This window comes from Panulirus ornatus, chromosome 41 (assembly GCF_036320965.1).
Source record: "Panulirus ornatus isolate Po-2019 chromosome 41, ASM3632096v1, whole genome shotgun sequence".
Classification (NCBI taxonomy): Eukaryota; Metazoa; Arthropoda; class Malacostraca; order Decapoda; family Palinuridae; genus Panulirus; species Panulirus ornatus.
The window spans coordinates 7,414,612-7,439,762 of record NC_092264.1 but is presented as its reverse complement, the minus strand read 5'-3'; the positions used below and the strand labels follow the sequence as shown (position 1 = coordinate 7,439,762).

General features: G+C 39.2%; 1 protein-coding gene across 4 annotated transcripts in view; it reads left to right on the top strand.

The window, feature by feature from the left end:
- LOC139761648 (immunoglobulin superfamily DCC subclass member 4-like) overlaps positions 1-25,151 on the top strand; it is a 265,177-nt gene that overhangs the window by 207,358 nt on the left and 32,668 nt on the right. For all 4 annotated transcript variants that reach the window (XM_071685953.1, XM_071685952.1, XM_071685951.1 and 1 more), the window contains exons 4-12: positions 4,631-4,772; positions 10,042-10,110; positions 12,372-12,610; positions 15,265-15,401; positions 15,726-15,998; positions 16,380-16,590; positions 17,513-17,689; positions 20,095-20,286; positions 23,764-23,951. In XM_071685953.1, the coding sequence (XP_071542054.1) occupies positions 4,631-4,772; positions 10,042-10,110; positions 12,372-12,610; positions 15,265-15,401; positions 15,726-15,998; positions 16,380-16,590; positions 17,513-17,689; positions 20,095-20,286; positions 23,764-23,951 (1,628 nt within the window). The remainder of the gene's footprint in view (positions 1-4,630; positions 4,773-10,041; positions 10,111-12,371; positions 12,611-15,264; positions 15,402-15,725; positions 15,999-16,379; positions 16,591-17,512; positions 17,690-20,094; positions 20,287-23,763; positions 23,952-25,151) is intronic.

Genomic DNA, 25,151 nt, shown 5'->3' with positions numbered 1-25,151 from the left:
GTGCCACTGCAGCTAGTGGCTGAAGCCATACAAGTTTACAAACTGTTAATATTGTTTCATGATTATCAGTAGAATAATTTGTGACTTAATGGAGAGAACCTTAAAGATCTTTTCTTGTGAATCTAGTTCTCTCCTTGAGTGGTATCAGTACTGAGAAGTTCACCTTCGACATAGGCAGGACCTCCTAACCCTCCATCCCTGTTCCCTTTGTTTTAAATGTCAGCTTTATATCATAGTGTAGTTTACTCTATATTACGTTGAATAATCATTTAGAAGCTCAGCACTGACAAGCTTCTAGTCTCTTGATTCGTGTGTTACACGGACGGTGGAACTGAAATTGTGATATTTTTCTGAGGTTTCTGAAACTGTATTGAATATTTCTCTGCAGTCACTTGGATGGAAAGCCATCAAATATTGTTCTTTTTTATAGGACCCAACGTCACAGATCAGTAGCGGAACAAGTACTTCATAAGTACGGTGAATATAAGGAAACAAAGTAGTAACTCGTTTGCTCTCCTCAAGATCTGCAAGATCTTCAGGAGAGCATTATATATATATATATATATATATATATATATATATATATATATATATATATATATATATATATATATATATATATATATATATATATATATATATTCCTATGAGTCCATGGGGAAATGAAACATAAGTTCCCAAGTGCACTTTCATGTAATAATTACGTCATCAGGGGAGATACAAGAAAGAAATGTAAGTCAGTTGATATACAACGAAGAGACGTAGCTAGTACGCCATTTAGTAAACAAGTGACTGAACTTACTGTGTTTCATTTCCCCATGTACTCATAGGAATATACTTGATCACGCGCAAAATTGTGATCCTTTCCTGAACATGCAGGAGGGTGAAAGGTGGGCAAGGAATAGAGTGAATTGGATCAATGTGGTATACCGGGGTCGACGTGCTGTCAATGGATTGAATCAGGACATGTGAAGCGTCTGGGGTAAACCATGGAAAGTTCTGTGAGGCCTGGATGTGGAAAGGGAGCTGTGGTTTCGGGCATTATTGCATGACAGCTGGAGACTGAGTGTGAGCGAATTGGGCCTTTGTTGTCTTTTCCTGGCGCTGCCTCGCGCACATGAGGGGGGAGGGGGATATTATTCCGTGTGTGGCGGAATGGAGATGGGGGTGAGTAGGGGCAGACAGTGTGAAATGTGTGCATGTGTGTATATGTGTGTGTCTGTGTGTGTATATATGTGGGTACGTTGGGATGTGTGGGTGTGTATGTTTGCGTGTGTGGACGTGTGTGTGTGTGCATGTGTGTGTGGGGGTGGGTTGGGTCATTTCTTTCGTCTGTTTCCTTGCGCTACCTCGCAGGCGCGGGAGACAGCGACAAAGCAAAATGATGATGATATATATATATATATATATATATATATATATATATATATATATATATATATATATATATATATATATATGCATTATACAAGACAGCTAGAGACTGAGTCTGAACAAATGTGGCCTTTGCTGTCTTTTCCTAGCGCTACCTCGCGGACATGCGGGGTTGTCATTTATGTGTGGCGGGGTGGCGACGGGAATGAATAAGGGCAAACAGTCTGAATTATGTACGGGTGTATATATGTATATGTCTGTGTGTGCATATATGTATACGATGAAATGTAAAGGTATGTATATGTGCGTGTGTGGACGTGTATGTATATACATGTGTATGTGGGTCATTCTTTCGTCTGTTTCCTTGCGCTACTTCGCTAACGCGGCAGATAGCGACAAAGTATGATAAATGAATATATATATATATATATATGTGTGTGTGTGTGTGTGTGTGTGTGTGTGTATTTATGTACTCATGTGTGTGTATAAATATATATCGCTAATTGGTAAAGAAATTTTTTTTATGTTTTCGAACAATAATTCTCAACTCCCATTGTTCTGTAACTGATGTTTATTCGACCATGTATTTGTATCTGTTGGCTGCACATTGAATATTATGTTCTGATGTACACTTGTTTAATTACTGGTCTATTTGATTACATTTGAATAAAATTTATAATTTTGTATGGCTAGATGTGCACATTCCACCAATACAGAATGTTGATATTATATAGTATCATATTTATATGTTATGAAAGGGACGAAAATCTAGTAATTAATGGATGTAACATATGCGATGCTAATGTATTTCTATACCCATACACAGTTTTTAATTTTCCAAAAGAAGGAACTGAGAAGGGAGCCAAATGAGGATATTTCCTCAAAGGCTCAGTCCTCTGTTCTTAATGCTACCTCGCTGACGCGGGAAATGGCGAATAGTATGATATATATATATATATATATATATATATATATATATATATATATATATATATATATATATATATATATATGGACAATCGCATGTTTACCAAATGGCACCGAAACCACAGCTCCTTATCCACATCCATGCCCCACAAAACTTTCCATGGTTTACCCCAGATGCTTCACATGCCCTGGTTCAATCCACTGACAGCATGTCGACTCCGGTATACCAAATCGTTCCAATTCACTCTATTCCTTGCACGCCTTTCACCCTCCTGCATGTTCAGGCCCCGATCACTCAGAATCTTTTTCACTCCATCTTTCCACTTCCAATTTGGTCTCCCACTTCTCCTCGGTCCCTCCGCCTCTGACACATATATCCTCTTGGTCAATCTTTCCTCATTCTCTCCATGTGACCAAACCATTTCAAAACACCCTCTTCTGCTCTCTCAACCACACTCTTTTCATTACCACACATCTCTCTTACCCTTTCATTACTTACTCGATCAAGCCACCTCACACCACATATTGTCCTCAAACATCTCATTTTCATCACATCCACCCTCCTCCGCACAACTCTATTATATGTAGCCCACGCCTCGCAACCATATAACATTGTTAGAACCACTATTCCTTCAAACATACCCATTTTTGCTTTCCAAGATAACGTTCTCGACTTCCACACATTCTTCAAGGCTCCCAGAACTTTCGCCCCCTCCCCCACCCTATGATTCACTTCCGTTTCCATGGTTCCATCCGCTGCCAAATCCACTCCCAGATATCTAAAACACTTCACTTCCTCCAGTTTTTCTCCATTCAAACTTACCTCCCAATGGACTTGCCCCTCAACTCTACTGTACCTAATAACCTTGCTCTTATTCGCATTTACTCTCAGCTTTCTTCTTTCACACACTTTACTAAACTCAGTCACCAACTTCTGCAGTTTCTCACCCGAATCAGCCACCAGCGCTGTATCATCATCGAACAACAATTGACTCACTTCCCAAGCTCTCTCATCCACAACAGACTGCATACTTGCCCCTCTTTCCAAAACTCTTGTATTCACCTCCCCAACAACCCCATCCATAAACAAATTAAACAACCATTGACACATCACGCACCCCTGCCGCAAACCAACATTCACTGAGAACCAATCACTTTCCTCTCTTCCTCCTCGTACACATGCCTTACATCCTCGATAAAAACTTTTCACTGCTTCTAACAACTTGCCTCCCACACCATATATTCACAGGAATATATATATATATATATATATATATATATATATATATATATATATATATATATATATATATATATATATATATATATATATAATCCCTGGGGATAGGGGAGAAAGAATACTTCCCACGTATTCCCTGCGTGTCGTAGAAGGCGACTAAAAGGGGAGGGTGCGGGGGCTGTAAATCCTCCCCTCTCGTTTTTTTCCAAATGAAGGAACAGAGAAGGGGGCCAGGTGAGGATATTCCCTCAAAGGCCCAGTCCTCTGTTCTTAACGCTACCTCGCTAACGCGGGAAATGGCGATTGGTTAAAAAAGAAATATATATATATATATATATATATATATATATATATATATATATATATATATATATATATATATATATATATATATATATATATATTTTTTTTTTTTTTTTTTTTTTTTTTTTTTTATACTTTGTCGCTGTCTCCCGCGTTTGCGAGGTAGCGCAAGGAAACAGACGAAAGAAATGGCCCAACCCCCCCCATACACATGTACATACACACGTCCACACACACAAATATACATACCTACACAGCTTTCCATGGTTTACCCCGGACGCTTCACATGCCTTGATTCAATCCACTGACAGCACGTCAACCCCTGTATACCACATCGCTCCAATTCACTCTATTCCTTGCCCTCCTTTCACCCTCCTGCATGTTCAGGCCCCGATCACACAAAATCTTTTTCACTCCATCTTTCCACCTCCAATTTGGTCTCCCTCTTCTCCTCGTTCCCTCCACCTCCGACACATATATCCTCTTGGTCAATCTTTCCTCACTCATTCTCTCCATGTGCCCAAACCATTTTAAAAACACCCTCTTCTGCTCTCTCAACCACGCTCTTTTTATTTCCACACATCTCTCTTACCCTTACGTTACTTACTCGATATATATATATATATATATATATATATATATATATATATATATATATATATATATATATATATATATATATATATATATATATATGAATGTGTGTGTGTGTGTGTGTGTGTGTGTGTGTGTGTGTGACAGAAGGAGAGAAAGAGTTGACTGACATTGTGTGGTTCCCGTCGACAGACACGGGCGCGTGGCAGATGCAGCCGCGGAACACCACGGTAAGGGAGGGGAGCGCCGTCCGGCTCACTTGCCTCTTCTCGTCCATCCCGCCCGCCATCCTTACCTGGCTCAAGGACGAAGAGCCCCTGCCCCTCAACGACAGGTGAGTTGTCTTTCACCTACATGCAACTCTAGGTGACAAATGTACCACTGTTTTTCCTCACAGCTTGTGAAGCGCTCCTCCCCTGTGGACTACACTACCAAGTATTGTGCTTCCTACACCCACATAGGACAGATTATAACGTTACTTCCAGTGAGGTAACCTAATGCATCCACACCTCCGCCCTGCTAGTTACAACGTGAGGTACCTCATACATGCTCCTCCCCTGGTGAAGAAGTAATTACCCATACAACCTCTTCCTCCACTTCACGAGCACTACATGGTAATCCATCTTATGTTTCATTAGGCGAGGGGTACCCTCTATCTATCTATCTATATAATTATCAGACGCCTGTTCCCACCTCGAACTCCCTCATGGAGGTGGCCGCGGCAGTAGAGTCTCCATAACTAAGGAACTAAAGTGCCGCTTCTTAGCCTTGTGCCTCACCCTGAACAGGCCACTAGCAAAGGGCAGTGTTTCCCGAGGCTCTTCCTTGATGTTCCTACTGACTACTACTACGTAATGCTCCTGCCTAATGTTCCATCCCAATACTTTTACCTAATGCTTCCATGTATTGTTTATACATACTACTGTTTCCAAATGTTCCCTTCTAATGTTCCTACCTACTGCTTCTATCTATTTTTTTTTTTTTGCCATTTTGCCAGATGGCGGGGTTAGCGCGAATTGCTAACCCCAGAATAGTCAAGAGTTGTGAAGAATGAGCTGTATGAGTTAAATATTGTCAGGTGTCATGTTTGACAAGGAGAGATTGTGGATAGATTGCCAGCAGTCATCGTGTGGGTGAAACAGAAAGGAAAGACACCTTCTTGGGTCAGAGGAGTGCAACAAATGTAACTTACAAACACTGAAGTGCGAGCTCTCTACGCAGCCGTCACTAACCTTCCCGATACCCAGTACTGGTCATATACCTCCGTGGTCGGTGGCTGCCTATCAACTACTACCTGCTCATTGGCAGTAATGTCAGGTGTGGTAGGTCTTCCCTCTGTGTCTTTCCACAGTATAAAGGAAGGTGGTACACTCAGCCCTTCCCATTCCATCAGAATCAGTAACACTCGCTATGATAAACAGCTTTTTTCAGAGGCACGAGAATTTGAAGGTCCTTGTTAGAGACAAGTGATAGCATTGGGGCCCAATATCTTCCATTCTTCATAGATTTGTTTAATGAATGTAAGGATTTGCTTATGATTTACAGTACGTGAACCGATTGGAAGTAACTTCATTTTAGTTTCAAAAGCATTTGAACCATTATTCTTCAAAGGGACAGTTTAGAAATTTAATGTTCACATGTTCAGGAATGCACTGCGTGCTGCAAAAGAGGTGACAGCTTTTAGACATCACACTGAATTTGTGAATGAGAAATTGTTTATACGGGAGCCAGTATCAACAGCTACATCAGGACATTAGAGAAAATTGATCAAGACAGAAAACGAGTTCTTTCAATTGTTAACTATTGTATTGGCACGTTATTATTACTATTTTATATATATATATATATATATATATATATATATATATATATATATATATATATATATATATATATATATATATATATATATATATATATATATATATATATATATATATATATATTCAATAGAACGTGAGTATATGTAGCAGGCTTTTCAACAGAACGTTCATTTTCAGTCAAATGGCTTTGAATGCTATACATATGTAACAGTCTGATGATGAAAAGCTTTTAGCCTTGCGCTTGGTACGGTATGTTAGTTTGATATTCAGAAGTGTTTCGTTTCATCACGCACTATGTTCATATAGAACAACCTGTGCAAATAAAATGTTTTGGTAGTTTCGAAAGTTGGTTTGAGAGTAGAGGGCCATGTTATTCGCTGTGGGCCCAAAAGCCTGCTTTCTCGAAAGCTTTTGAAATGATACATATGACAGAAATTGAATGTACTAATGAAGCTGTGGAATGTGCTTGATTTCCTGCTGCACGTTTCAGAGCTTTGAAAGCAGGTTCCTTTTTTGTACAGTTTTTGAGAAGGACAGGTGTAGGTTACCAAGATTGGTAGATGGTCATTGTTTTAGCTGTATACATTCATATTAAGGACTAAAAGTTCTTACTAATGCTACGTTTTGTGTACAGTATCGGGCTGTTGATGGAAATTGTATAGTGTATAATGCAAGATTGTTATATATTGATGTAAGAAATACATCTTGGAATAACTTATGACATTTAGGACCTTCGTGGAAGGATAATAGTATATCAACAGGGAAATGTTATCTCGATAACGTTATACAGGGTATCAGATACCATCATTATGTCTTCTGCCATTTTATGAATATTTATGCCTCATAACCAGGGAAAACTCGATGGATAAAAATCCGTCGTGATAGATTTATTCCCTCATGTTGACTCCTGACTCGAGGGACAGAAAGCCATTATAGAAACATATTTTTCGTGCAGTTGGATTGTTTTTTAAAAAAGACTGGGTAAGGTTGGGTTAGAGTGATAACACTGGCTATATCGCTTGTTTCGCATTTTTGTAGCCCTGTGTGCAAGACACATGACAATTTTTCATAAGTATTAAAAGCAGTGAGTCTCAGAAATTTGAGTGCTATTTAATATTGCATATCGAAGTGAGTTTCGTAGAGAATTTGCTGCTAGTAGCATTTTGTGTACATGTGATGGCATCTTTGCTGCAAGTGTTCAAGTAGATACTTGGAACGTTAGCATATGCAGATTGTTACGTATGTGTGGTATGACATAACTTGTTTGGCTGTTTGTAACCATTATCTACTCGAGTTTTTTGTTTTCGTTGATTTACCTAGGGGGAGCACCCTCCACAATGGCTGATGACTGTGACAATGGAAGTATCCCGTACATGAAATACGGAGACCAAGAGGGTCGGTCTGTTAAGAATCAGTTTAATTGGATTTTCTGCAATGAATTTTGAGTATCACCTTAACTCACCAGCCACTGTCACCTCTGCAGACGACGATAACGTCATTAAGTTTGTATGTCATATTACAGCATGTGATTCGGTGTAGCTTAGTGTAGTAGGGCTGCTTCATCAGGTGGTCCGTCATGGTAGTGGAAAGTTTTATCAACCAGGACGTACAAAATGGAAGCATTACCTGAGTAACGATCACGTTACTGAAAATATTCCTGAAAAACAATAAAAGCTGCTGAAATCTGCATAATGAATTCTGTCATGAATTAATTTCCTCGACATTGATTGTCGTTTGGGGTGTAGCTAGATTTTTAGACTAGATTCATGTTTCATTACTTTTTTTCGGGACGCATACCTTATTGGCGGCTGATATTACAGTAAAGAAAAAAGTTATTGGACCCGGTCTTATAACTAGAGTGTGATGAGAGTAATTTCTGTGTTGAAATGTATCGGTGTAGGAAGATAGAAAAGCAGCAACAACAGCATACAGGCAAACCGGGCTACAACCTTAGAGCTGTGCTTGGCAGGAGGAAGCTAAGAGAGTGAAATATGGCAAAACTGAGTTAGTAAGAGTCAAATGCCTTTCATCAAGGCAAGGATCCAAGACTGAAGCATCAATACCATATGATAAAAGTCTGAATATTTAACGGACGAATATTCTAAGTCTGACAAGAAAGACATTGGAACCTGACCCTTAGATGTCATATGAAAAGTCAGTCCATCATACCATCATAACTCATGGGCTGAGATAATGCGTTTTAAGGACCTAACAAGTAGATAGGTAGAACAGCGCCCACAGGAGAGTTTTTTAAATTATTATCATTGTTATCGTACAACTCCAGGACCCCTTTCACAAAGGGGTCCTAGAACTGTAACCTCGCCATCCAGGAGTCTTTGCTGCTCCAATGCTGAGCTACCTCACCAGTAGGGAGAGGATGGACTCCTTTGAAGTGACAAGGTGGACGAGATTGTGCTCCGATGATAGAAACTCGCCAACTATGGGTTGTTACTCGCGGCGCAACTACAAGCAGGCGGGTCTGATTACGCCAAACCATAGTATATAAAAAGATGAAATGTAGATCAGTTTGAAAATGCATTGCACTGTTTTGGTATACAGTGGGTATTAAGTTCCCAAGTATCATTTGTGCTGGCGCTGGTCCTAGGATGGTTGTGATATCGATCATATGATAAGGATAATTTGGTGTAGGGTTTAGAATAACATGAAGACCATACTCATATTTTGTTTCATCAGCACTGCACTTTGCATCCTACTACAGCTTTCTGGATATGAGGACGTTTGTGTGGGATATATCTCACATGCAGGTGCCGTCCTGATTGAAAAGGATTATCGTGTATAGTGTTGTTGTTTGTGGTTAATCCTCCATACAACTCAGGAGATGCGGTCATAGGCCTATGCTCTAGGGCGGCCCGCCGGTGGAGGGACCTAGGTACTGTGCCTCCGGGGTTGGGCTCGTTATCCCACCCGGCCCTCATGAGAGCCAGGCTCCCTCTGAATAGTGGAAGCTGTTCCACATATATACACATGTTACTTAGAGAGGAAGGATTGGCTTGGTAGTGGGTTCCGCCACTTAAGTGAGCGACCATTTACTGACACACCTTACTAATTTTTCGTATGATTATCGAATTACTTAGAGTAATACCAGACATATTTTAAATCAATCGCCCCTACGTAATGCAGTTGTTATTCATATTTATGTATAATCGTACATTATAATTATTCGAAATTATTTGCTTCTGTCAATGCTAACAACTGGATAGCATCAGTGAATCGTGAGAATTAAACCTCAAGTAATGACATGAAATGAATTTTGTACACAAAGTGATGTGAATTTTTTAGGGGTATAAGAGAGTATTCAATACTGAATTTGGAACGAAAAGCTTAAGTCTGAAGGGCCTTGTGTTTTTGTCCTGCACACAGGCAGAGACAGGCTTTTACGTACTGTTGCCCTTTGTACATGCGAAAAGATGTGTCCTTACGTACATTTGAATGATTAGGATTTGATCTTCATTTGATGCTGTGCTAGTAGTGCCACAAACTTGTGGTCCTCGGCCTTTATACTAGTTATCAAAATATGTTTATATAACTTAACGAGATAAGAAAGAGTTTACATCTTTGTCCCCCAGTGATTTATGAGTCTGACCTCAGCAGATAGAGTGATACCACGTCTGCCTTGAAGCCACACCAGCATCATCATCATCATCCCCCCCACACCCCACTAATACACCATTCCCTTATCCACAGAGTAACCCACACTGTCCTTCCCCAGAACACACACGCCCTTCACCTCTTGAGTCTAAAAGTGTCTCTGCTCCACAGATACTACCAGCCTAAGCCGGGAGTCCTCCAGATCACCAACATCACTGTCCAAGACGCCAGCGTGTACAGGTTGGTGTGCTCTCTCTCTCTCTCTCTCTCTCTCTCTCTCTCTCTCTCTCTCTCTCTCTCTCTCTCTCTCTCTCTCTCATATATATTTTTTTTTTTTTGCTTTGTCGCTGTCTCCCGCGTTTGCGAGGTAGCGCAAGGAAACAGACGAAAGAAATGGCCAAACCCACCCCCATACACATGTATATACATACGTCCACACACGCAAATATACATACCTACACAGCTTTCCATGGTTTACCCCAGACGCTTCACATGCCCTGATTCAATCCACTGACTGCACGTCAACCCCGGTATACCACATCGATCCAATTCACTCTATTCCTTGCCCTCCTTTCACCCTCCTGCATGTTCAAGCCCCGATCACACAAAATCTTTTTCACGCCATCTTTCCACCTCCAATTTGGTCTCCCACTTCCCCTCGTTCCCTCCATATATATATTATATATTTATATATTTATATATATATTTTGTATTATTATTTTTATACTTAATCGCTGTTTCCCGCATCAGCGTAGTACCAGGAAACAGACAAAGAATGGCCCATCCACTCATATACACATATATGTACATAAACGCCCACATACATATACATACCAACATTACCCTTATACATACACATACGCAGACATATACATATGTACACATGAATATATTCCTACTTTCCTTCATCCATTCTGGCGTTACCCCGCCCCACAGGAAACAGCATTACTACATCCTTCTTCAGCAAGGTAGTGCCAGGAAAACAGACAAAAAAGGCGACATTTGGTCACACTCGGTCTCTAGCTGTCATGTGTAATGCACCAAAACCACAACTCCTTATCCACATCCAGGCCCCGTAGACCTTTCCATGGTTTACCCCAGACGTTTCATGTGCCCTGGTTCAGTCCATTCCTAGCAAGTTGACCCCAGTATACCACATCGTTCCAATTCACTCTATTCCTTGCACGCCTTTCACCCTCCTGCATGTTCAGGTCCCGATCACTCAAAATCTTTTTCACTCCATCTTTCCACCTCCAATTTGGTCTTCCACTTCTCGTTCCCTCCACCTTTGACACATATCCTCTTGGTCAATCTTTCCTCACTCATTCTCCCCATGTGACCAAACCATTTCAAAACACCCTCTTCTGCTCTCTCAGCCACACTCTTTTTATTACCACACATCTCTCTTACCCTATTATTACTCACTTGATTAAACCACCTCACACCACATATTGTCCTCAGACATCTCATTTCCAGCACACCCACCCTCCTCCACACAACTCTATCTATAGCCCATGCCTCGCAACCATATAACATTGTTGGAACCACTATTCCTTCAAACATACCCATTTTTGCTTTCCGAGATAATGTTCTTGACTTCCACACATTCTTCAAGGCTCCCAGAACTTTCACCCCCTCCCCACCCTATAATTCACTTCCACTTCCATGGTTCCATCCACTGCCAAATCCACTCCCAGATATTTAAAACACTTCACTTCCTCCAGTTTTTCTCCATTCAAACTTACCTCCCAATGGACTTGTCCCTCAACCCTACTGTACCTAATAACCTTGCTCTTATTCACATTTACTCTTAACTTTCTTCTTTCACACCCTTTACCAAACTCAGTCACCAGCTTCTGCAGTTTCTCACCCGAATCAGCCACCAGCGCTATATCATCAGCGAACATCAATTGACTCACTTCCCAAGCTCTCTCATCCACAACAGACTGCATACTTGCCCCTCTTTCCAAAACTCTTGCATTCACCTCCCCAACAACCCCATCCATAAACAAATTAAACAACCATGGAGACATCACACACCCCTGCCGCAAACCAACATTTACTGAGAACCAATCACTTTCCTCTCTTCCTACACATACACAAGCCTTACATCCTCAATAAAATTTTTCACTGCTTCTAACAATTTGCCCCCCACACCATATATTCTTTATACCTTCCACAGAGCATCTCTGTCAACTCTATCATATGCCTTCTCCAGATCCATAAATGCTACATACAAATCCATTTGCTTTTCTAAGTATTTCTCACATACATTCTTCAAAGCAAACACCTGATCCACACATCCTCTACCACTTCTGAAACCACACTGGTCTTCCCCAATCTGATGCTCTGTACATGCATTCTCTGATCATACTGTTTATGAGTTTAGAATATATTACCACTGATCTTCGACCATCTAAACAGATGTTTCATTATGAACACAAGAACCATATTTCCTGGGTCTGAACCTTTAACTTTCAACTGCCAGACTGTCCCTTCAGGTGCACGGCGATCAATCCTCTACTGAGGAAGCAGTTCCTGAGTCCCGGTGGGTACCTGAGCGTGGTGGCTCTGTCGGATTCCCCTGCAGAAGGCGGTGATGATGCTGAGGTCGAGCTTCCGCCCAGACCATCGCTTCTAGCTGTGCCCTCCAAAGTTGAGGTTGAAGTAGGACATCGTGGAGTTCTCGAGTGTATGACTGATGACATCTACCATCCTCAGCTCCTCTGGTCCAGGATAGGTGGGTATGCACCCTATAGTGGGTGTATCCTATGATGGGTGTATCCTATAGTGGATGTATAATCATTTGTCCCTTCGAGTATGATGCCTATTATTTTAGATATAACAACTCCTAAAGTACAAAGACATAATTCCTTGAAGATGAAGACTTAACCCCAGTGTGTGGTGATTTGACTTTATGAACGGCGACCTTAGTTGTTGTATTTAAAGGAGTTGAGCTTATTATCATGGGTTTAATAATTACTTCGACATATCCTTATCAAAGGCAAAGTATATAGGGTGTAAATCATGTTAAATCAGGTTGATATATATCATTATATTGTATAAGAATACCCCTTTAAGAAAAAACAGGACTTCTCTAGAGTTGTTTGTTTTATGGATAGTAACTGTAACTTCTGTATTACTTATAAAAACTTACTAGAGGAACATAAGACTAAACAAATGGTAAAGAAAAAAAAGGCAAAAATTGAGTTTAGACAAATGATGAGAGAACCTTCATGAAATTGCTGAAGAAATTGAAGTCATTGATGGCAATGGATTCTTCTTGGAGGCAGAGGCACTTGCATAGCATATGTTAATCTTTTTCAAATGCAAGCAAAATGAATATTTGATAGACATTAGTCACTAATACTTGATATGTTCAGGTAAAGTGTTCTGAACATGTATACATGTGTGTAGTGAGCAGGGTTTGTATTACATGTGAGTGTTCATCAGTAGTGCCCATCTGTGGTTCTCTTCGATTGTGAACAATGTCTTTGCTATATTCATGTATTACACATTGCTTTTTGCTCTCTTGTGCAGTTGTATCTGTTAAAGTGTTCACTTTTCATACAAACAGTTAATGCTTTTGTGGACCTGTTTGCTAAAGCTATGTGATCCATGTGCTAAAGTGATATGAATCTATGTGCTTAAGTTATGTGAATCTACGCTTTCAAGCTGTGTTAAACATGGGTGACAAAGCTCTGTTAGCCTCCAGTGCTAATGCTGTGTTAAGCCTGTGAGTTAAGGCTCCTTAGCATGCTTCATGTAGTGTCAGTGATGACGGCTAGTTATTAACTCAATATGGCATGTAGCTACTACAACTTTTCACTTCTGATTGCTACTTGTTAAGGATTGCTTTTACCTGTTGCTGGCTGTTGTAATGTAATGTTGTAATGTATTTATGATGGGTGATGGATAGAGAGAGATAGTGGTACAGACTTGAGTAACAACAGCATACTACTTTACTCACTAATGTAGAAAGGTGGTGTAGACCAGGGCAAATTGCAACTGGAGGTGCAGGATGTTGATAAGGAATTGAGATCGAGTAAGGTAAGTTGAGATGTTGACACTGGTTTGGCAGGAGGGCTTGGCCTTTGTATCTCAATCAGTTTATGTAATATGGGGATGTGGTACATGCTGCAATCCTTTGTGTTGTAGGATGCTTCGGAGCCTTAGGTCCTATAATTCAAGCTGCTTCTCAAGACAGGTATTGGCAATGCTCCATGTGTTTCCTGCTGAAGGTAGACGTGGGAAATAGGGCACTGCAGAGACCTAAGACAAAGATGAAATGTGAGGAGTCACATAGTGGACTGCTTCTGATGGAGGAGGCAACTAAAGGCTGCTTAAGTCTGGAACCACATGTTGAAGACCATTGCCACTTGAGCAACACACTTGTCTAAGGCGAATTGACTGTTTTAATGACTTGTTATAGATGATGCCTGGGTAAATGAAGATGGTTAGACTGAGGTCACAAGGATGATCCTTGGGTGGTCCATGATTGTGCATCAGCTTGAAATGAGAGGAGGAACTGTTAATTGGTGGTGACCTGAAGGAGGCACAGCTCCTGTCATTAAGGTTGAACATTGCTGGTTCAGACAAAACTTCATATGGTGTGTGACTTTGTTGACGTTGGCCAGTTCGTGAGGTCATTTGGTTAATTCAGTAGGTATTATGACCAGGTGTGTTGGCTTGTGACTGATTATCACTTTCCAACACTCAAGAATGGGTGTCATGGCAAAATGACATTATACCTTATATGATAATGTTTTATGTTTGCTAATGCATGATTTTATATACGTTTTTGTACCTGTTACATGTTCTTGCTACTTATATGTTAATGCTTTTTGTTAATTGTTAACAGAATTTGTTTCTTTATAATGCTACTTTTTACCTGCTTGTACTGCTTGTTACCTGTTAGGATGTTTATTACCTGGTAGTGCTACTTAATACCCAGTAAAGTACTTATTACCTACTAATGCTATTTATTACCTGGTAGTGCTTCTTATTACCTGCCATTGCATCTTATTTCTCGGTAATGCTACTTATTACCTGGTAGTGTTTCTTATTACCAGATAGCACTAATGTTGTTTCTCGTTCCCTGGCAATGCTGTTTACTACCAGCTAGTGCTGCTTATTACCTGATACTGCTGCTTAGTACTGGTTAGTGCTACATATTACCTGAGAGAGCCACATATTACTTGCTTATGATACTTATTAACTGCTATTGCTACTTGGTACTTACTGATGCAGCTTGTTACTTGCTAATGATATATATATTACCTGTTAGTGCTAAATTTTACTTGTTAGTGCTACTGATTACCTACTGTGCTAATGATCACTTGCTAATGATGTTTGTTACTGCTATTATGTATAATCTGAAGCGTTCCATTGCAGATGAGCGACCCATCCGTACAAAGGGAGTGAACAAGGAAGGCCAAGGCTCCTTGGTATTCTTGGAGGTACAGGAGCAAGATGCAGCAGTGTACAACTGCTCCATTGTCAGCAGACATCACAGGGTCCCTGTAACTCAGGTAAAGTGGGAGAGTGCTGCAAGAGGGGGGAGGGAGGGAGAGTAATCTCTAAAAGGAAGAGAGAGTTCAGAAGAACTGCAGTGTGAGTGAATGAGAATTTTGTGTTAGTGTTAAATAGCAAATTAGATTGAAAGTAAAAAAAAGGTGAGAAAGTACTAAAATGGTATAAGGAAGAACAAGACTAGAGATTAATACCTGTTTCTGACAGATGATTAAAGTTATGAATAAAGTGATTAAGAGTAAGACTGAAAGAGAAAGAAAGGAAGACAGAAAGTAAGAGTGATAGTGTAGACCGAGACTGGAAATAACATTTCTTTCTTTCAGATGATCGAGCTGTCGGTCTTGAAGGCCCCAAAGGCTGAAGTGAGTATGTCTACCAGGAAGAGCATGGTCCCAGTCTTCAACCCAGTCCGCAATGGGGCGTCTGTAGTGCGCATCACCTGTGCCACAGAAGGCGTTCCCACCCCAGAAATCAGCTGGTACAAGGATGGCCTCCCTATTCCAGTCTCTGGGAGGCACCACTTTGTCACTCTTGTCATGGAGAAGAACTTTACAAAACAGGAGCTGGCCATTGCTAACATCATGGGAAGGGACAGTGTAAGTGTTAGACCTCACATTACAGCAAGTGTGATATTTTAGTTGATATTAAGTGTAGGATTTCACATCATAGTCAGTAAGGGAACTTACATTCTGTTGAGTTTGGGACCTTGCATCCTAGTTGCTGTAGGACCTGACATATTGCTTAGTGTAAGATATCCTATTTAGTGTAGGACCTCACATTCATTTAAGTGTAACAACTCACATCCTTATAGATAAAGATGTAATGCCTGTTAATTGTGGGACTTCTACTTGTCATCTTTTGGTAATAGATCATTGTAATTGCTACAACTACTCTCTGATTATTCCTTCTTTTGCACTTCTTGATTATTCAATAAAGATTAGAAAGGGTGCTACAAAGCCTTTTTACCATCTGTGCAGGGCGTCTATCAGTGTGTTGTGAGGAACCGGGTAGGTGTGGCATCTGAGGGCTTCAAACTGACAGTTAATCTCCTTCCCAATATGCCTGAGGCCCCAGTCGACATCCTTGTCAAGGAAACCAGCACAAAAGACATTTTGGTGGCCTGGAGTCCTTCCCCATCGGTAGAGAAGGCAGAGGTCATGGGTTATATTGTCCATTATTTTGAAGTTGGTGAGTCTGGCTCAGCTGTCCTGAAGAGTGCATGAGAGCTGTTTTCTTTTTCAATAAGATGACTTAGAGTAATGTATAATCTCAGTTTTTTTGCTGAGGTTAAGGGTTAAGTAGAACATTGTTGCATGATATGCAATCTGACTGGCAAGAGAAAACTTAGAATATTCAGTATTTAGCTGATAACTAGATGCTGCCTAGAGTCTATATTGATGAAGCAATCAATTTCCATTGCTCTGACATTTTTAACTGTGGTCTGTACAGGATGCATGATTGCTATCACTCATTGTCAAATATATCTTAGCTGATTCATAGCATTTGTAGCCATTCATCAGCAAACCTGAGAGTTGTAAACCCCATCATTCATAAATCATTTTCATAATTCCATTGTTACTTACCAATCCATTCATTCATTATTCAACTTTCTCACCAGCATCCTTAGAATGTTGTTGTTTACTGGTTTGCAATCCTGAATTGTAGCCAGTCATCAAGATTCATTCTGTTTTATATTCACAGCATAAGAGGTACTTAAGTTTGATATTATGTCTTTTAGTCATTATTACATTAGGAATGTGTGATGGCCATTATAATCGCTCTCTGATATTTTATATTTACTGAAGTCAGTCTTGAGCAATAACAGAAAAGATTCTAATAAGACATGCTCATATTTCATAAATGGTCCATTTCAGTAGAAGGCTTATACATATTCCACAAACACATGCAGCATTACATAATCAGTAAAGTTTCAAAGACATGATTTGGCTAATTCCACATATTTTATATTAGATTGAAAACAGCTAAATGATGCTCTCAGTATTAATTAAATGTGTCAGTAACAATAAACCATTTAATTACCTTATGTATTCTCATGCTTGCTTCTAATAATGACCCATTGCTATGTACTGATTTCCTACATGCACTTCAGGCCCTGTGGAGAAGGAGAAGCAGCATCTCACCAACAACACCAGCTTCAAGATTGAGAAACTGCGACCCTACACAAATTATTCCATCTACATCAGAACTTTTGTCATCTTCCCTGATGAAGTAGACCCTGTAATTGGTGAACCATCAGAGCCCCTCTTCTGGCGGACCCGTGCTGATGGTGAGTGTCAACTGGGCTCAGCCTGGGGAGAGTAAATGGAAGAGGGGGCCCCTTGGATGTCTTTGAAACCAGTGGTATTGGTAATTGTTCTGCAACAGAAGAAATTTTGAATGTTAATGATATTACAGTACTCTACAAACTGTATGATGATGGAAAAAGAAACAGGCTCCAAGCAAAGTAGAGGAAAATGAAGGTTCTTGTTGCAGTGATTCATTACATACATTGTGGCTTTTAAATGGTAGTAATACAATGGTATTTGAAATTTTTGTCATTGTGCCAAGGTTAAAGTGTCTAAGATGCACTGAGTTTGAATAACTGTGATTATTGAAATGGCTCAGAATATTCTTTTTCTGATATTTTAGAATTTGCCAAAAAATCTTTAAGCTTTTTGGATGCCTTTAAGGAACATAGATAGCACTAAAAGGGTTAATGATTTTTTTCTGAGTTTTTTTGTAAAGACTAGAAATCCTGTTGGGCATGGAAATATATTGCAATACAGTAGCTACATCTGAGAAGAGATAGAGCTCATTATCCATTATTCACTTATTATTTCCTATTACAAAATATAGTACAACAGTACAGTTGCTGGTCCTCAGTGTGTATTCACAATTATTCACAACTGAATATCAAGCGGAGTACATAAGCTTTATCATATAGAATTCTACAAATTTAAAATTTAGGTCAATTAATATGCTTTTCTTTCAGGGTCTGAAGAAATGGCAAATACAGTTTCTGAAGTGAAACATTACTGATTTTCAATAACTTGACCAATGCATTTGCCTGTTGACCCTCATATTCCTCATATGGAGGAGATTTAACTTGTCTAGGAATGTACCCCATTGTAAGTTGAGCCCCCCTTGTATTATTTTTCTTCTTCTATGTCTAAAGCTCCAGACACGGACAAAAGTCCACATCAAGTCTGAGCCCTAATTGAAATATAGAGAGAATTATGAAACAGGAAAAGAAAAGACAGAGAGAAGTATTCACGAATTTTAGAGAAAGTGAAAGACCTGTCTTTTGAAATGTGCCAGGTCATAGTTACTGGGAAAGACATGAGACGGTAGAGAGTTCCAAAGGTTCAATGTGTAGGGAAAGAAGCAGTTGTCAAATCAGCCAGCCCTTGAGTTGATGATGGCTGCACAATGATTATGTTATGCATCAGCTTGCCGAGTAATGCGTGGTTGAGCTAGTGGTGTGGACACACAAACAGCCAGCTCTCGGGAGCAAAAACCAAAATGATACCTATAGAAAAGGGAAAGTGAAGCAAAACTGCAGCATAAGGCAAGGGGGTCAATTTTAGAAGTAGGCTTGGAACAGTTTATAAGGAGGACTGTTTTCAACTCAACCCTGTTAAGTAAGAATGCAGAGCGAGAACCACCTCAAAAGAGAGAGCAGTACTCCATACAAGGATGGATCAGTCCCTTGTATAAATGGAGCAACTGTTCAGACAAGAAGAATTTTCAGCATCTAAACAGGACACCCAGTTTCTTAGAGGCAGACTTAGCTATTCATGTAATGTGGAGTTTCCAAGAGAGAGTGGGTGTTATAGTCATACCAAGTATGTTTATTGAATCAAGAGGTGATATTACAGAACCATCAAAGGAGAGACAAAGGTTGTGAGGAGTTTTTGATAGAGAGATGGGTAGAAATTGGGTCTTGGTGGCATGAAACTCGACAAGATTTTGTCACTGGGTAGTTAAAAGTACATTAGAATTAATAAGTTATGTGGTAATGGTGTTAGATTTAGAAAGGTAATAGATGACAATTGATATAGATAGTTATGGGGATGTCAGATATCAGTAGCTGATTACAAGGATATGAGATACATGGAGTTATTTATAACTATCTTAGTTATACATAGGTAACTAAAAGTAGATTAGATAGATATTTGTGATTGCAAGGACATAGTATATAGACAGTTACAAGGATATTAGAATGTATGCAAAATCATTAGATATAAACAGTTAGTTACAAGAAGAATAAGCTGTTAAGTACAAAGACGTTAGTTATGAATAGGTAGGAAGAAGGAAGACAAATGTTTTCTCATCATTGCTAGAATGAGAAATTGAGATCATCTGTGTCACTGTTACTCAAGTTGAAGGAAGGAAAATATTGTATTTGATGTGAGCATGGATCAGAAAAGTTGATGAGAAGAGTTCTTGCTCATCTGTTTTCTTTTGATGTCTTTGCTGTGAGTCATTTCCTATGAAATTTAAAACTGTTCCGGTCAAAGATATTCATTAAAGCATGTTACTGATGAAAACGTTTAGTATAGATGGATTAAAATTATTATGAAACATTTCCTTTTGTATTATCTTATTGGTGAAAATTGTTATTAGTGTAGTATTTCATGTATCCTTGTCACTCCCTGTGAAAGTAACCCAGCGCTACCTTTGCCCAAGCAGTGCCAGGTCGCCTACCCAAGGTGACTCTCCGAGCACTATCTCCAACTGTCTTGTTGGTGACATGGAAGCACCTATCACTGGAGGAGGCCAAGGGTGCCATTACAAAGCAGAAAATTCAGTGGCAGAAGAAGGATTCTCACTTTTATGTGTCCAAAGACTTGGTTCCAAATGTTACCGAATATGAAATACAAGGTTGGTAATGGTTCTGTCATGTCTTGATTGACAGGTTCCACTTCAGACTAATTTTTTTTTATCAAGATATTTAAATGATTGCTTAATTGATATGTTTTTCATACATATTCATGATTTCCCACAGTAGCAAGCTAGCATTAAGAACAGAAGACTGAGCATTAGAGGGAATATCCTTATTTGGCCACCTTCTCTGTAATTATAATATAAAGATTTTTACACCTTTTTCATAGCTTTATCCCTGATTTTACAGTCATGTTTCTTTACAGAGTCCCTCAATATCTCAAAGTTTACAGATGTTTTTTGACCTTTTTAATGTTCTTTTGAAATGTTTTCTTAGTTTCCTGATTTTATCCTCCAGTTGTGTCATCATTTCTTTTAACTTTTCACTGTAGAAATCATAGAGGTTGCTGTTGTTTCACCCCTAACTAATCTAAGCTTTTCATCTTTGGAAATCCCCCAAAGTCACAGTCTTGAATTTCCTGACTACATATAGAAACAACACATAAATAAATCTTTTCCTTTCTAGTTGATGTTAGGATAAGTTCAGATAAGCTTAGCTCTATGGCTATACCAAGTTTTCTATGCCATAGATAGCAGTATAGTATATTTCATTTTGAATGCACCCAGTGTAATGTGGCTCAGATTCAAAAAGTTACACAATTTTTGATCAAATTTTGGTTGAATCAGTTGGTGACCAGGTCAGTCACCAGTTGAGATAAAAAAGATCATATTCACTGTTCATTAATGTTGATCTCATCCCTTATGTCCACTTTTTGCTACAAAAATACTTTTTTTTATATATCATTACACTTCATGTGTCATGGTTGGTCATGCTAATCACTACACCGAAAGAGTTCTATGATGAAAGTATAGAGCAGTGCTATAAAACGTTCTGTGATATTTTCTAGAAAGGAGCCAGTACATGGGTTCCAATTGGGCACTGAAAGAGGAGAAAAAATGAAATGATGAGAGGCATAGTTCAGCTTGAAGTGCGAAAAAGTTAGGAAACTCAGGGATATACCATGGAAGAGGTACAAACGTAGTTGTTGCTGGCAAACATTAGAAATGTTTAGGAAAGAAAGAAATGAGTATTGCAAGGTAAGAAGGGATGAGCAGAGAGGTTTTGTAAAGATCAGTGTAAACAAGGCAAAGCTTATTCGTAAGTTTATCAGGAGCAAACTGTCAGTTAAAGAACAACTAATCAGGCTAAGGGGTGCAGAGGTAAGAACTCTAGATGAAGACAAAGAAATATGTGAGAAGTTAAATGACAAATTAAAAGTATTTTCACAGCTGTTATACCACATCAGTGTTAGAAAGGTGGAAGGGTGTAGGAAGTCTTGGAAAGGATGGAGATTATCGGAAATGAAATAATCAAGCTATTAAAACAACTTGACCCATATAAGGCACATGGACTTTATGAAGTCTCCCATTATATCCTGAAGAAATTCACTGAGGCATATGCTAGTCTTACTGAAGTATTGTTTATTAGGACACTAGAGAAATGTTAGATCCAAAGATGTGGAAGAGGGCAAATGTTGTGCCTATATTTAAAGGAGACTGGGATTTTGCATTGAATTACAGGTCTGTTTTGTTGATGAATGCTGTTTGTAAAACAAGGTAATATGAAATCAAATGAATGAATAACTACAAAGAAACTTCTTAACTTGTAGACAACAAGGCGTTAGGGAAAGGAAGTCCTTCATCTTGAACCGGATAACCTTCTACGACACGGTGAACCATGTGTTAGATCAGAGACAGATAGGTGGACTGTGTTCCTTGACCTCCAGAAAGCCTTTGACACTATCTCCTCATTGGAAGTTTATTAAGGAGCAAAAGCTGTAGGCAGGAATAAGAAGGAAACTCCTTAACTGGATTACCTTTGTTAAAGAGAACAAAGGATATGGTGAGGGGCACATCAAAATGGGCTGAGGTTGCAATTAGAAAACTACAGGGTGCGGTCTGGGCCCTACAACTATTCTTAGTGTATTTGAATGACTTGAAAGGACTAGACTTATGCCTAAACATGTTTACAGATGTTATCAAATTAATGACAGAAATAAGGAATTAAAACAGTTGCATAGGCTTGCAGGGGACCTAGATAGTCTCCAAATTTGATCTGATAAATGGATGATGAAACTCAATTGAAATAAGTTTAAGGCAATGAAGATAGGAGTCTCTGAAAAAAGAGCACTAGAATGAATGCTGCATAGCAAGAAATAGTTTCAGGAACAATTATGTGAAAGAGATCTAGGGGTTGACATTATGCTCCAATTTTTGCCTTAGATATGCATAAGATGTATGAAAGAAATAAACTGTCCTCTGGCAGAAGTTAATTACATGGATAAGGAACTGTTTTGTAAGCTACACACATCATAGATCAAAGCTGGATTATGCTACTCAGGTCTAGTCATTGCACCGGAAGAAGCACAAAATGACACAGATATGATTGAGAGGGTCCAGAGAAGGACATCTAAGATGGTACTGTATCTGAATTAAGGGATCTAAGGTACAATGATACATTGAGGTGCTACACAGCCATCCAACTTGGTAGGAAAATGAGAGAGAGTTGACCTGATAACAACAAGTTCCTAAATCATTTGGATGATGTTGCCAGTAAACATTGTTTTGCAAGCTGCAGAACCAGATTTACTATGACCAGAAGCTGAAAAGAGGCTGGTTAAGATGAATGTAAAGAAATACAGGTGTAGTATAAGAGAAGTAGATGGTTTGAATGGTCTGGGTAAGAAGACTGAAAGCTTACAGAGATATAAGTCTTCTTGATGATACAAGATGGTAATGTACAAAATAGATATCACACACACACACACACACACACACACACACAAACTTCTGTAGTGTAGTGGTTAGTCAGTTAGTAATACTGACTGTCATGCATGCATGGGCAGCCTGGGATCAAGCTCGCATAGGTTTGAATTCTGATCACGGCAGCCAGTCCACAGTCCACCAAGCTGTTTATTCTTCCCTAGGGGCTGGTCAACAAAATGAGTACCTGGCATAAGGTAGAGTGTGTATGTGTGTACATATGTGGGAGTACAGAAGATAAATAGAAATTTATCACAGGCGGATGATTCAAAATACACCTCAAGATTAACAGCATACCGTGGGTTATTTCTTATTTAGCCTTAGATGCACATCAGAATTTATTCAAAATAGGTGGCCCAAGATAATCATTGGAGACTTTTCCAAAAACTAGCTCCTGAAAGCAGCATTGGAGCCTATTACAAAATCTCTATCCTGAAGATCAACATTAAAAGCTATTCCACTACCTTGTCTTTGCAGTAATGATGGTGGTGAGTTTAGTATTATATGTGAGATACTGTAACTTGGGTATTTCTGAAAGGATTCATTTAAGAAAGGATTGTTTTGGTGTTTAGATGAACTTATATATACACAATTAGAAGGATGAAGACTTACATAATCTGTTTATAAAGATAAGTATCCTCCTGTTTCTGCCAGATCTCCTGCCGAATAAATGGTACCGGGCAAGGGTGCTGGTGCGAACAGAGGCTGGGTATCCACATCATTACATGCAACTGCCCTGGGATCAGATCAAGATGCCCAAGGTGGGCCCTAGGGCAGGACATGACAACAACCGCATCCAGGTCCATCTCTCTGTATTTAGTGAGAACCCCACAGATATTCTGGTTAGTAATGCCACTAGGGTGCAGTCATGATGGCACTGTGTGTTGTAGTGATATGTTTAGTGTGTTTTAACTTTTATTTTGAGGCTGTTATGCTATTCTGATGCTACTGTACTCTGCCTGTTAATTTATGCTATGTGTAGTCATTCTACATTACTAGGGTGGTGGTTTATTACTCATGGTTAGACTGTGATATGTTTTTGATGCTTTCTCATGCCTTGTAGTACTATTGTAGCACTGTATTATGTGTTGTATTACTGTTCGTTATGTTATTATTTGTTTTTACAGTACGGAAAGGGAGTTCTAAGCTTGTAGGGTCCCATTACTTACAATTTCTATAACATCATGTAGCCTTTTAAAACTTTGTGAACTGTTCTGACATTATAGTTTCATTATTTTGCTTATTTCAACCATCCACCACTCACATTAAAACAGTAATTCCTTCCATCCTTTTATAGCTAGCTTCTTGCTCAGTTCCTCATGGCTTTTGATTACTCTGGAACTGCACTTCATGACCAGTTGTTCACTTTTGATATCCAACTGATTAGAAAATTAAAGGCTGTAGTCACTCCTCTCCTTCATGATGGATAGTTTTATTGTATTCAGCCAATCATATGTAATCAGCTCTCTTAATTCAGGTACCATCTTAGTTGCTCTTCTCTGGGCCCTACTTTTTTTAGGTGTAGTGATCGTACTTATGAGGTGCAATTTAGTGTTTATCTGTCTTGTGAAAAGCTTACCAAACATCTCTCTATCTTAAATAAATGTGATTCTAATATTTGCTGGCAGATAGTTTACCTCTTTCTCACTCCTCTTCATAGGCAGTTTTGGTAACAGTTACATTACAATTTTGAATGCTATGTCTCTTTTATATATAGATACCCATAGCATATTTCCTGCTGGGTAATGATAACACTGAGGCCTTTAACTTTGTCCCTTTCTCATTACCTTGCTCCTATTTGAACTGGATTTCATGAGCCATTTATCAAACCAGCTTTGGATTTTATCCAGATTCCCCTGTAAGCTGATGAAATCATTGTCTTTATTTCTCATGAGCTCGGTATCATCTGCAAACATGTTTAAATAATAGTCTTGTTCATCAGACAAGTCATATACATGCACCAAGAACAGCAATGGTCCCACAACTGAGCCCTGTGGCATACCATTTGTGACTCCAGCTCATTTTGAGAATGGTTTCTCTTA